At 34.3% G+C, this 14173-nt stretch overlaps 1 protein-coding gene across 5 annotated transcripts in view; it reads right to left on the bottom strand.

Moving 5' to 3' along the window:
• The window catches only part of TBC1D32 (TBC1 domain family member 32), a 97815-nt gene that overhangs the window by 34230 nt on the left and 49412 nt on the right, over positions 1-14173 (bottom strand). For all 5 annotated transcript variants that reach the window (XM_013959076.2, XM_013959079.2, XM_013959080.1 and 2 more), the window contains 4 exons: positions 12609-12731; positions 11306-11414; positions 10356-10449; positions 426-551 (listed from right to left, as the gene is read on the bottom strand). In XM_013959076.2, the coding sequence (XP_013814530.1) occupies positions 426-551; positions 10356-10449; positions 11306-11414; positions 12609-12731 (452 nt within the window). The remainder of the gene's footprint in view (positions 1-425; positions 552-10355; positions 10450-11305; positions 11415-12608; positions 12732-14173) is intronic.

The raw sequence follows: 14173 nt of genomic DNA, 5'->3' as shown, positions 1-14173 counted from the left end.
CTGAAAACTTCTGCCACAATTGGCTATTCATATCATTTGTTTTCCCCTTTAAAGTAATTCACTGATGTCTGGAAAGTGCTTATCTTTTCTCTCAGGCTCTCCTTTCCACTTTCCGAATATCACAATCATGGACCTTTAAAAGACCTGAAGGAAAGACTTTGAGCCCTCTTCCTCTGTCATATTTTGCACAAAACAACCAGTGGGTTTAAAAGTTATACACAGGGATGATGAGCATAGAGACATACAAACAGAACATGAGGCATAAACCTTGTTTTCATAGGAAAATCACATTGAAATAATTCTCATAATCAATACAAAATTGACTAATTATAAAGATAGTATAATTCTCAATGAAATTTTAAAAACAGTTGCTTCTAATGGCATTTTGTTTGCTTGTTTTGTTTAAATCAATAAGCAATACTCACTCATTCCACTGATGATATCAGGTTTGGCTTTCATGACTTTGCAGAACTGTTTTCTACAGTTTTCTGCCCAACCACTTTGTTTATCTGGATTTTTTAAAAGTGATAAGAGCTTGTCCAGATCATTATCTAGAATAAAAGAAGAACGATCATCATTCTGTAACAACAATTTTGGCTTTTTTTTTTTTTAAACTATGCTAAGTAATAAAAAGTTGTAATCTACAAACTACCACAGGAATGTAGCAGATGCATTCAGAAATCAGAAACCATTTCAGAGAAGAACAGGAGAGTCAGATGCAGCTGAAAGTCTTGTCATTGCCTAGTATTTCGGCAGCCCTCATACGTCAGGAAGAAAAGACTAATAAAGTATTCCTTATCCTATGACAATTACACTGGAGAAGCAATTAGTCCTAAAGCTGATGACATTCCGCTTTATACAGAAAATAAATGTTCATTCTATTTATGTGCAGGGTTTTGAACATTTAAGATGTTCCTGAGGTACCTTTTATCACCCCTACATTTTATAACCTCCCTGTCCCCAAACATTAAGAGGTGAAAACTTATTTTAAATAAAGTAGTTTGATATTTCCATGTAATTTCATGACTCTGATATTAAAAAAATGGGGGAGGAATGGGAGAAATCAAAGCTCCACAAAATATCATTGAATTCATAAGAAAACTGAAGTGGTAGCACTATTTTGTTGAACACGAAATGAAACATGATTGATGGCAAGGTAACAGTGCTCCATGGAAAATTCCTGCCTCTTTCTATGAGCAGGTTTCCTTCAGATGCTTCTAATCTGGACAGATGATAGGCTTTCAGGTTGCTACACATATACATAAAGTAAATTGGGGGAAAATATATTGGGCTGCCCATGCTATGAGAATTTTTACACTAGCTTCATTGATGATCTCTGGAATTTCCCATCTTTAACCCAGGGACTCAAAATGGAGACATGTCGTTACGCTAAAAGTTTACTTTTGCTGTCACTGAAGTATACCCTAATAGTCAATTTACAAGTTCTGTTTATTCACAGTATTCATAAAAACTTCTTAGAATTTCACATTGCATTCTCTGAAGATTCTAGGGACACCCAACACGCTCCAGCAGAGGGCCACAGGCCCTTCTTTAGTGTTGTCAGAAGATGAAATAATTTAATTCAGGCATTTTCTAACTTATGGACACTTGACTTTGTACCCAAGCACTATTAAAACAGAGTCTTTTGGTATAATGCTGTTACATATGAGGCACAAATATATCAGATAACATCTTTCATTATGAGTTCAGTTTGGTTATAAAACAAATTTGTGTAACTGTTCACCAAAAAGTCTTTATGAAAGAATCCTTTTTAACACAAAGAAACAGTTTCAAAGATAGCTCCTTGTTGTTACTTTCACCTTGTCATTAAAACCATATTCTCCTTTCCTATACACTAGGGAGACATGCCTTCAAAATCAAAACCAGCGCTGATGCAATAACAAAAGGAGAATAAGTACATTCTCTTCTCTCTTAGCTTTAAAATGCTTTTTCTCCCTCTATTTTCTACAAAGCTAGAGGAAATTGCATATATTTTACCACTTTTATAGAATACAATATCACAGGCTGAGGCAGTAAATTTCACAACTAGCTAAGTCTAATGGGGGCTTGAAAACAGGAAAGCTATAGTGACAAATATAAAACCAGCATGTAATCATCACAGATGAAAATGTTAGGTTGGCTTTCAATGTTTGCACTTAGAGCCACAAGAATTCTCTCTTTAGATCAAAGATCTTCTGCAAGCAAAAATTCTGTCTTGGAATTCAGAATGAACAATAAATAAAAGCAAGCTAGCTTGACACATGATGACACAGCATACTGGGTAATGCAAAGTAGTAATTAAACAAATGTTGCATACATATGCTTTGTCAAAAAAGAGAAAATAATTTCTTCCCATATGCACAATTTGTTAGAAAATGCTGATATAATGGAAAGGGGTGACTGTTCAGTTTTTTAACCAAAGGCAGAACAAATTTAAAGTTCACATGCCAAGTAATTTTATAAAGTAATTTTATGTAAGATAAAATTAAACAAAACCAGTTTTCTAACAGAAAGTCCTATCGATTGTTCCGTTTTGTAGAATTAGTAATGCCTCTTCTCAGGCTACTTGGTTCCCAGAATACTTAAGGCTGCTAGGATTCCTACATCATTGACAGCTGCCCTGGTGGGAAAGTTCCAGGACAACCCTGAAAGATAACAAAAACTTTTTGTTTCCCTAATAAAACTGAACCTGAGAATTTCTTACTAGCACTCTTCTTTCCTTTGGCACAACACAGAACACTTCTTCTGCCTGTCAACTTTTAATTTTTTCTAGTGCGGAAAATTTTTCTGATCAGCTCTATAAATAATGTTGCCGCAGTTGTTAAAAGTTAATCTTTGAGGGAAAAGTTAAAGGCTGTATCCAGTAATAAGATAACTGCACATGCATGCACTCCAACAGCTGTGTGTACTCCATATTTGCTGTGGGACGATCCAGTTCCTATGATTATTAAAGGATCACAGCCTGAACTGCTACTAACCATTCACTAAGATTAATGAAGAATTCTTCATACTTTGCAAACTTACTTTGGTTCCATTTCTATGTTTTGAAATAAACCATTACAGATATTCATATCTTGTTCATGAAGATGACTTCTAATTTAAGATTTGACAAACATTTTAGCCAGTCTATGGCTATTTGCAATATTTGCTGTCATTTTTACTTCTTCATAGTCTTTTAATTCATTTTTCCAGTAAATCACACAATCAAAATGTTATTTGCAAATGCTCTTATTCTTTTAAGATGATTAAAATATTTTAACAGAATTACTATATTGCATATAAATTATCTTAAACTAGTCTAAAGATTCTAACATTTTATATCAGTAGATTGTCTGTCATTGGAAATTATTAAAACAATAAACAGTATTTCAGAAAAGCTCATTATAGTAACTTAATTATTAACATTAACAATTCTGCCAAATTAACGTGAAATTCCTTGTCATCCTCGAATAACTAAATCTTCAGTCAGTAATTTCCAAACAACATGCACTGACACTAAGAATGGCTTCCGTGAGTAAGAAAATTTGATGTGAAGAAGGATTTATGCTTGTAATATCAATAGGATTTCTAGTTCTTTCTCTCCCCTTCACTGCTATTTTTATAAAAGATGATGGTTGAAGAAAATCTTAGAACTGGAAAGCAATACTCCTCTGCAAGTTAAACAGTATTTTACTTCACAGAGGATTTAGCAATTCAATTTGGCAGCTGAGGACCAGAAAGTAGAAGCTAAGATTTGGGTCACCTCAACAAATAAAGAGATCACAGTGAAATTTTGACTCCTCCAAACAAAATACTACTTCTACAAAAATTCCCCAATAATTTCAACAGCAGGATTTTAAGACCATTGCCCTTCCATCTCTGCTGGTTCCTCCTGGTTTCTTCATCTGACCACTGGTTTTCTTTGCACAGTTAGCCTCAATAGCTGTTTCTACATTTGTCTTTCCAATACTCTTCCTCTACTGCAGCTTTTACAAAATAACATCTTTATTTTGCCTGCAGTACAACTTGTAGGGCTTTAGCTACACTATATAACCACTTGGTCCCTTCATTCGACACATTTTGAGGTCAGTCTTCCCCAAACTTCCCTTCCTATGAAACTTCATGTTTGTCCAAATGCTAGTTATCTGGCTCACTTATATCCCTGATCACTGAAAAGTGTACATGGTAGTAGCTAGCAGAGCCAATGGATCCAAAACTTCTTTAAAATTGTAGCCTTCTGCAATGCTAATATATGTTCCATCGCTAGGATGGATTCTGAAATTTTGCTGAAGACTAGAGACCACTGCATTTGTCTTAAGGCTTTTCTGGGAAGGTAATATTTAGCAAAGAAAATGAAGTTTTTGACACTTGAAATGTGTACCACATGTAACTGATGTAGGTATGTGCATATGAGTCTGCAAAACATCTGCAGAGGTGAAAAAATCCAAGGGTAAATACTCTCAGTAAAATACTACCTACCTACTCATCACAACTACCAACTTAACACTTAATTTTCATTTCTGTTATCAAAATAGCAATAGGCAAGCAATCGACTGAAAACAATACCTCATTTTTCTTGAGGGATGGCACTTATATTACCAAAAGATTTTTCTTCCCAGTCAAGGAGGATTCAAGATTTAGGCTCCTCACAGAGCTGAAAAATGTTCAAACTCAAATGAAAGTGAGACAAACTTTAGATCCATGCAACCAAGTTCCTGGAGCATAACCATGTATTTAATATATCCATTACCTACCATAACTGGTATCATATTGTGGCAACTCATGGCATGTTATCTTATTTTCTTCCAGCGAGACCATTACTTCTCCTAACAGTTTGTCATTAAACATAGACTATCACATCCTCCAGCAGGTAGTCACAATAAAACATACATCCAAGAGCATGTTGATTTTGAGTGAAAATTGTTTCAAAAAAAAAAAATTACACAAATTAAATGCTAAATAACTTTCACACATTAGTAGGTAAATGTAACTTTCCCCATGATGTTATCACATGGTTGGAACTTTAATTATCTGACAGTCCTGGGCTATGCCTATTGCTTGTTACTACGGGTGTGCTTTCATGTTATGGCCGGAGATGTTTTGAAAAACTTGCTAATGCCAAAAGGGAGAAGTCCTGCTCCTCTTTCACCTCTTTTCTGGTATATCACTAAATGGGTTCACTAGTTTTGCTAGATTAATGACTTCAATTGGTTTATTTTGTAAGAAATGCCAGAACTGGTGATGGAGGTGGAGGAGTGAAGGATTGTGTGGTGAGGGGACAGAGGAAGAAAAAAAAGTAATAGGAAGAAAGAAAGGAAGGAACAGGTGAGGAGGGAAATGAGTAAGACCTTCCTCTTCTGATCTCAGTGAGCTATTTAATAAGCTCACCCATAACAAGAAATCATGCCCTAACTGTGCAGTTAAAGATAAGCTCATGCCAGTTTAAGTCATTGGCTGCAGCCCAGACTTTCTCCCTGTACGTGGCTATGTTTTCCCATCCCCTTCCTTTGTGCTAGCACTGGTTATTTTGTGTAGCCTTGTCAAAAAGTTAACGGCTTCTATCAGCTTAGCAAGCCACAAAACTGCACTATAACCATCCTAAAGTGTACCTGTGTGTATGAAATCTCAACCACCACACCAAAAGTTTCTGTAAGTTTAAACTGATCTCATTCCATAAAAGAAACTGCTTCAAATTATTCTTTAGTTAGTTTTTGTGTCTAAAGTGGGTAAGACCTAGGAAAATTCATAAATGCTATAGCATACATCAGAAATGACATGTCCTTTCTCATCTGATTGTTTCGTGAGAACAAGAGTGTTTTTCTGTAACAAACAGACTAAGATCTGTAAATCTAAATGTATCTTATTCAAGATCTTAAATAACAGACAATGATAACCTGACCAAATGATATTTGAATATTACTGAAAAATCCATATAAGGATATATATTTTATCAAAGCCGACATATATTTCAAATAGACTTGTTTATTTTATTTATCTTTTATCTTTCATTAATTGAGTGGAATTTCTTAAACAAGTAGAAGACAACAAGCCCATACATGAAGGCTAAGCCAAAAATAGAAAGGAGGACAAATCACAGAAGTGAAGGTGATGGAGATATTTGTGTTAAATTAAGAGAGATAACAGGAAAGCAGGAAAGCTGACATAGCCTATTCTTTGACAGATGAATATGACAGTAGAGATTGCTAATTTCAGGTGGATATCTAAAAACCATGGCTGAAAAAAACACTGAAACAAAAAATTCCGAAACATAGCAGCATGTTCTCATTCAAGTCAGAGTGTAAAGCACAGGCAGAACTCAGAGAACAATGGCTGAGACAAAATACCAAAAGGTTTTGAAAACATTATCATAAAAGATTTTTGGTAGCAATTCTGGACTGCATGAGTCAGGAAGAGAGTAGGCTTAAGGAATGGAGTGTGTATATGTAAGAAAAACGCTAAGCATCGTTGTAGGAAACTTATGGACTCTAGTGTTCAGGCACACTGAACAACAACTGTCGCAACTGCATAGCTGGGAGAAGGAAAGCAAAGATCTTTGAGCAAATAGAAGAGTGAATATTACAGTTATTAACTTTAAATAACCTACAGTAATTATTACAAGTAAAAAAATCCACTATTTTTAATAGGTGTACTCTGAATAACAAAGGGCTGTATCACTCTTTGAAAAGCATTTAACAGTTCCTTCTCAAATTATGTTACTGAAATAATAATTGAACAATTAAGACAAAAGAAAAGCAACAGGGTATCTTGCTGCAGTGCAAACAGGTGGAAATAGCATAATTAATTTCCACATGTAAATAATGATCTCCATAAATCATTTGAAGCTTCACTCTGAATTATATTTGAAAGAAATGAAGCATTAATATATTGCCATCCAATAGTTTTCCAACTCTAAACACTGGTTGAAATAATTAATGCAAATTAAATCGCAACTCAGCAAATTTATTTTTCCACACACCCTTTCCTAAGGCAACATATACCATACAGACAAATGCCTAACACCTGCAAAAACAAGGCAGATATTTGTTAAGACTGAATCACTACAGATTTTCCTTAAATACAAATATACCGTTTGGGTGACTCTACCCATTCAAAGTACCATCAAAAAATGGAGGAATGTAGGTACTAATTTTGCCTGCGTAAATGATAACTTCATTTTCAACCGAGCGAGGCAAAATATCCAGTTGCCAGTGTGCTTGAGAGCACAATATCAGGACACAGTACATAATAAGGGTGCTCTCTATGATGCAGGCTTCAGGCTTTGCTACTGGGAAACAGATGTTCCAGTCACTCTGCAGAGTTAGCACTGCTCTGCTTCTTCTTACAGCTAATTAGTCTTCCCCCCTACCCAAACTGTTCAAACCAGAAAGGTGCCACTGCTGCATGTTTACTACTGTCCTTCAAAAGAATTAAGAGATAGAAGAAAAAACTATTTCTTGGGTTTTCTTGGCAGAAAATTCAATGTGAATATGCCTTTTTCAGTGACCACCCAGCACGTTACTTTATCTTTGGCTTCTGTTACACTAGCTACTTCCTTAAGCTACATGAGGTGTGGTTCCATGAAAAGGAAGCTCCCTGCTCCCTGACCTCAGTAGTCCATAACCTCTTCAGAGAGCAACAACCAGTCTGGATCCAAAATATTCACTGAGTAATTTTGGCTTGCGCTCAAAAAGACAACCTGCATTTGTCCTAAGAGAGACACCTAGAAAATAAAGGTTCTGTTATTGCATCCGTCCTTCAATACCATTTGAAGGAAGGGTCAGAAGAAAACATGTTCAGAGACAGTAATATCATTTTTGCGTGTGCCTTTGTAAACTTTTTTCTTCCTTCCCCAGCAATCTCCAATATCCATTCCATAGATATCACATTAAAAAAAACAACAACACACACACCAACAAAACAACTCAGGTTATATTTTCACAGCTAACAGCACAATAATAGGACAAAGAACCAATTTTCAAAGAAAAAAGAAAAGGTGAGCTTCTCTTCAGGTGTCTGTCTCTTGGGTAAGAAGAGAGGAGGTAAATAAGAGGTCAGGACAGACAGAACAAAACCTACGGTTATAACCTTTTCCTTTTCAGCCAAAGAAGTGCTACATCCTTACATAGCGCTAAGAATCCAACAGTTTTAATTATTCATGTAATATAAACTACCCAAATAGAGGACAGAAATGATACCACACAGGTTACATAAAAAAACTCCACAGCATGAAGTCCAAATACAGACATCTTCAGGATACTACAGAAATACTGTGCTGGCCATAGCTTATTAGTGATAAATATAACAGTGCAGTCATCCATTCCCACTCATACAAAGTAAAAGTGTTCGCATGGCTGCAGAACTCTTGCTATTCAGACAAGGTTTGTGTGAGCCCTGTTCATCTTGCACTGAAGCAGAGTTAAAATCAAAGAACTACTTGTCTAGGGTGTTCTTAAAACCTCAGAGCAAGTTGCCTAAGTAACAACACAACATAAATTCTGAATATTCACAACTTCAGAAAAGTTGTTTTTAAAACTTCCAACAAATATTTCATGATTTCCAGATGCATCCTGTTAGAATTTTTTACTATTTTGTGACAAATCTTTGTTGCCAATTCAACCAACTATTCCTTTTTCTACAAAGGGACATGGAAACCAAATCAATCTGCCCTCTTTACAACCCCCAGTAATATAGTCAGACTTGCATCACCTCTATCTTTTCAGCATCAGCCAGTTCCAATTATTCCAATCTGTACTCACATATCATGCTTCAAAGTCACTTATGATTCTTGTCACTGTGCTCTAGAAATTCTCAAATGTATGTTTTCCTCAGACTACGGTGCCAGGGTAGGCTAGAGGTACTCCACCCAAGGACTTACCAGCTTCAACTGACTGGAAGAATTATCTCCAGTCTTTTCTAGATGTAAAATAAATAAATAAATAAATAAATCTTTTTTTTTGCAGTTTGGTGGAGGAACCAGTGTTTTTTAAATGGTACTGAATTGAATGAATGTGTTTGAGTTTTGTTTTGTTTTGAAGTTCTATTTGATTCTGAAACTAAATGTTTTGTTCATTTGTTCAAGTTACACAAACTTTTATTTCAGGTACCTTTAATACCAAAAAATGCCGTTTCAAATAAAAATATTTCAATATTTCATCAAACTTATTTGCAAACCCTTGAAGCTTCTTTTTAGCAAATTTAGTGTTACTTGACAAGATTTCACCAAGCTCTACTCCCAGTTGGTTGTCATCCCCAAAACTGACAAATACAATTTCTATTCCATTATCCAACTTGCTACTGACGAGTGACAGAGTTGCTCCAAACAAGAGAGCTGAGAGAGATTCTCTGGGATTCATCAAAATATGCTTTTTCAATCTGATTGCAGCAGTAATTGCTCCTTAAAGACATTTTTTAAAACAAATGGTCATCCATTTTATGGCGATTCGATCTAGAACTTTTTTTTTTTTAAACTCTTGGCTTATGAAAATTGCACTGAGAACCATGTAACAGTATTACTAAGGTAAAGATACAGAAAATTTTCTCTTCTTGTATAATTACATGGCTTTTTGTCTTGTCAGAGAAGGAAATTAGACTGATTTATTCTTGACAAATTTGCCAACTCATTTAATATTATTATTTTGCTAGATACCTATAAACAGAATATTATACATTTGTTCTACTCATAATGCATATTCTTAATTTCTATCACTTTTGAAAATCTGCATTTACTGAAGAAATTCAGGAGTAATTTTTAATAAATTCATCTCAAGGATATAGTGAGCATGAACAAACACCAAGAAACATTTATTTGTTATAAACAATCTACCAGATTCTTCTGCATCATCTATACAAATTAAAACCTGAAAATAGATTCTTTTACATGAATTAAACTGCTTTGCCTAGACAGTTCTTCAAAGAATTCTTCAGTCTGCCCACATTCCAAACTGATGTTCAATGTGGAAAGCAACTATCCTAAACACTGTCTATTTCACACACCAACAAGTTTTGTAAACACAGGGATCTAAATCAAGAAAATAGTGCACAGAAAAAATCTGTAGCTTAACCGTACTGTCTTGCTTCAGTTACTAGAGAGATGATATATTTATATCTCATGAGTCACCCACCTGAGACTAGCCAAAAGATTAATCTTGAAGTTTGCATAAGAATTAGATTACTAATCAGAGCTTTGCAGACTGAGAGCTACACAAGGCAAGACAAGCAAAAACAAAGCAAAAACAAACCAATTTATTTAGCTACAAATGCAGCCAACAATATGCAGCCAAAAATGATCCTGAAGTATTTATGAGATTATAATCTGAGAAAAGAACAACAATATCAGAGATGCTTGTTTGACATCTACACTATTTGCATGTTTGTACCTTGTCTGAAATCAGCCTTCCTAGGAATTTTTGAAAGATAGCACTTTGGCAAAGGAAACGATGAAAACATTGGCCAAGGATATGGATCACTGCCCTAGAAACATGACCAGAAAGAAATTAAGTTAGGAGATGAATTAATAGCAGTTGCTTGATTAATACTGAGGTAAAGTTCACTGAACTATTGTCTATGCACCAAAACTATACTTGATACTAGTATTTAAAATGAGACACTCCACAATTAAAAGAAAAGTTATAGGATACAAAAATCCAAAAAACATTTGAACCAGAACCTGTGCTGGTAAATACCATTGACAGTTTTGATTTTAGTAATTTTTTTCGACCAAAAGGGAAATTGCAGTTCTCAAAAAAAAAAAAAAAAAAAAAAAAAAAAACCTCTATTTCCATTTTTATACATTGATCTAGCTGTCTTTGCTATGCTGACAGTAATTTGCATCTCATCCTCGTAAGAGTGACAGCCAGCGAGAAGCAGAACACTTACAGGAACTGCTTAACAAACACTGCGTTGTTAGAACACCGATGAAAGCTACAAGTATTAGATACCGCAGATGAAAATGCAGGCAGAGAAAAGCAATTGCATAAAAGGAAGACTTAACAGATGGAAAACTAATAAAGAAAACAGGAATATAAAAATAAAAAATATACAAACTGCATTCATTTTCATAGTGGGAGAAGCAGCGTTTAGATACAGCAGTACAAAAAATCTCATTTGAACATGGCATGTTCTAGGCACTGGCCAAACCCCAGATACCAGGAAAAATACATTTTTTTCAGCACATCTGTTCTTAAAAATGTTAGCCCTTTATAAAACTAAAGGTGAGTTGTATTTCTTAATGTTAAATAATATTCACATGCTGAATTATCAACAAAAATGTTCAATTAATAAAGGCAGGAGTTATGAAAAGAGAAATTGTTAAACTTTACACTCTAACCTTATCTAGTACTCTTAAAGGCAAAATCCTTTCCTGTGGTCCTCCAATAAGATTTATCCTAACAAGAACATGGTTTCTCTCAATTGACAGACCATCAATTATAAAATCTCTGGTGGAGAAAAAAAAAAAAAAATCAGAAAATCAGAACCACTTTGATTTACCATCATTTAATTCAGAAAATATTGAAGAACAAAAATAACTTTAGAGATGTACAAGAGTTAAACCAAGATTTGGAAAACACATAGGCATGAAGAAATAAACAGAAACATGAACTACCCTGAGATGTCTCAAAGCATTGTCCTAACTTTTTACTCTCCCTACATACTACTGATTGGAAACATCTAAGCAAGTAGTGGTCATGAGTAGAGAACTTCAGAACTGTTGTTATGCCCACATGCTCAGTCAGGGCAGAAGACTGTTAATGGAGTGTCAAATTTAGCTCCTGATTTGGCCAACCAGCAAATTTCTCCTTCCTTGAAAAAGCAGAGTTATTCAGAACTAAAGGCACACCCAACTTGAAGTCACTGTGTAGCTCCAGGTACAAATGTTTTTAAAAGGAATAAAAATCAGTTTTTATACACCAAGTTTCTAAACCTCTGTTTAAGGAGTAAGTCTCATCCTCAACGGGCATGTAACAACAATCTACGCCTGCTGACATTTAGCCCATATTGTTTGATTTAAGCTCTCTGCCTGTCCCATATAGCAAACACAGGAAGTGGAAAGTTCTTAACATTCAACATGCTGAAAAACAGGAAATAAACCATCTGTGACTAAATGACTGTCCAGTGTCCCGCAAATAGACTTTTCCTGGTACTTTTCCCTTTGAAAGGATGCATTGTGCAATTTTATTTAAAAGTCAGCAATGAAAAGTCACATAAGTTGGAGAGTTGATTAAAGTTATAAATACAAAAATCAAGGTTTTGATGATGCATTTAGCATGTTGTTATACATTATATATAAAAGAATATTTAATACAATTTGAAAATCATATTTACAGCCACAAATTTTGTATGCACTATTTTTATTTATTTTTTATTTTTTAGCAAATAACTCTTAATGGCCATAAAAATGAGAAAAACATTTTTTTTCTTACACTATTGAAGTGGAAGGGGGAGAAAGAACAACGTTGTTACATCTTTTCACAATTTAAGATTGATAACAAACATGCACGTAAGTAAACTTACATACATTAGAAGCTAATTTCAGTGAGAGCATTTGTATGAGTATAGCCAGTAAAGTATAAAAACGTTTTCAGGAAAAACGTTTTACAGTTGAAATAACATTTATATTAGTCACTTCTTACCCTGGTCCTTTAGAAGCTTCTATGACATTTTCCTCCTGAGCGGTTAGTAAAACTTGTGACACTTTATACTGAGTCTCTAAAAGTAACAGGGTATTGAGCTCACAGCATAGCACATTTAACAACCTGTAGAAGGACACATTGAAATGACAGCACATCAGTCAGGAATCCAGTAATGCAGAATAAGACAAAGGCGAACATGTTTATGAAATCTCAAAATGGAAAAAAAAAGTGCCTGAAAATATCCAGACAGAACCAGGTCAGGTGAACTCTTCTATACACTCTTTAGCTACTCAAGTGGCACAGCCCTAAGTAAACAGAGAGTGGTTCCCAACAGATTTTTCCTGTGCACTGAACAAGCAGAGAAAACATTCACTGGTCAGCTCAGTCTGCTTTGTGTTTATGTTACAAAAAACAAGCATGACACAGACTTAGTAAGACATTCGATGTGAAACGTGAAAAAATTATACAATAATAGGCTGGTAATGCAACTTAGAATCAAGTTATCCTCAGGGAAAATAAAATCCAGATAAAAATACATATTTCCATTAGAAAAGTCTTTTAAGCACTTCTGTATAATCAAATTTAACACAAATCAAAAGCAACAAAATATTTAACATGTAACAAAAACAATGCATCTGTTTGGGGGATTTTTTTTTTTTTTTTTTTTAAGTGAGAGAAACAAAGAGCTGTGGTAAATGAAGTTAATAATCACAAGAACACATGACAGCACATTAAATACAATTTTATTTTATAACTTCAGGCCAAATTAACAGTGACAGTGCTCTACTTCAATATATTTCATGAAAATATGAGCGAGGGCAATCTAAATTATATTACTTTTTTTAATATTATATTACTTAAAAAAAATACTAATCTATTCACTGTAATATAGCAACAGAAAAATTTCATTGGAGGCTTCCTATTCATAGAAAACGATATGACTAAATATTCTTGTTGCTATTCTTATTTTCTGTTTATCACAGCCATAAAACACATCATAAATTAAGCCTTAGTATTATATTTTGCATTCACATAAGACTTTGTAGAAACTAGAGAGTACGTATTGTATGAAACTTCTGGACTGTTAGTCAATGCTAATTTTCTTCCACGTAGTTCTCAATATGCTTCTACTGACAACAGCAAAAATTTGCAAACCATTCTGTGGGTAATTTAATACCTGCAAATTCACAAAATTGTAACCAAGAAATAAATAGCCAAGACTATTTTTTTTTTTTAATAACTTTGATCTGTTCAGTTTCAATCCTCTTCAAGACCTATTTATTTTCTATTAACTATTTCCCGACATTGGATCATTCTCAGTATTTCCCTAAGCACAAAAGAAGAAATGACAGTTCAACTACACATTTATTATTGTATAGAAGAAAAAAAATAAACAGAGAGCATTGAAACCATTATGAGGATACATAATTCATTCTGTTAAGTATGATAATTTTTAATGGCAAAGAACCTGACTGAGATTTCCAGCAGTGAAAAACCACTTGTTTATAACATCTCCTCTGGTACAGAAGTCAGAGCAAAAAAAAAAAACCAAAACAAACCATAAG

The sequence above is a fragment of the Apteryx mantelli genome, chromosome 3 (assembly GCF_036417845.1).
Source record: "Apteryx mantelli isolate bAptMan1 chromosome 3, bAptMan1.hap1, whole genome shotgun sequence".
Classification (NCBI taxonomy): Eukaryota; Metazoa; Chordata; class Aves; order Apterygiformes; family Apterygidae; genus Apteryx; species Apteryx mantelli.
The sequence above is the reverse complement of the archived record's forward strand: the minus strand, read 5'-3'. Positions and strand labels throughout refer to the sequence as shown.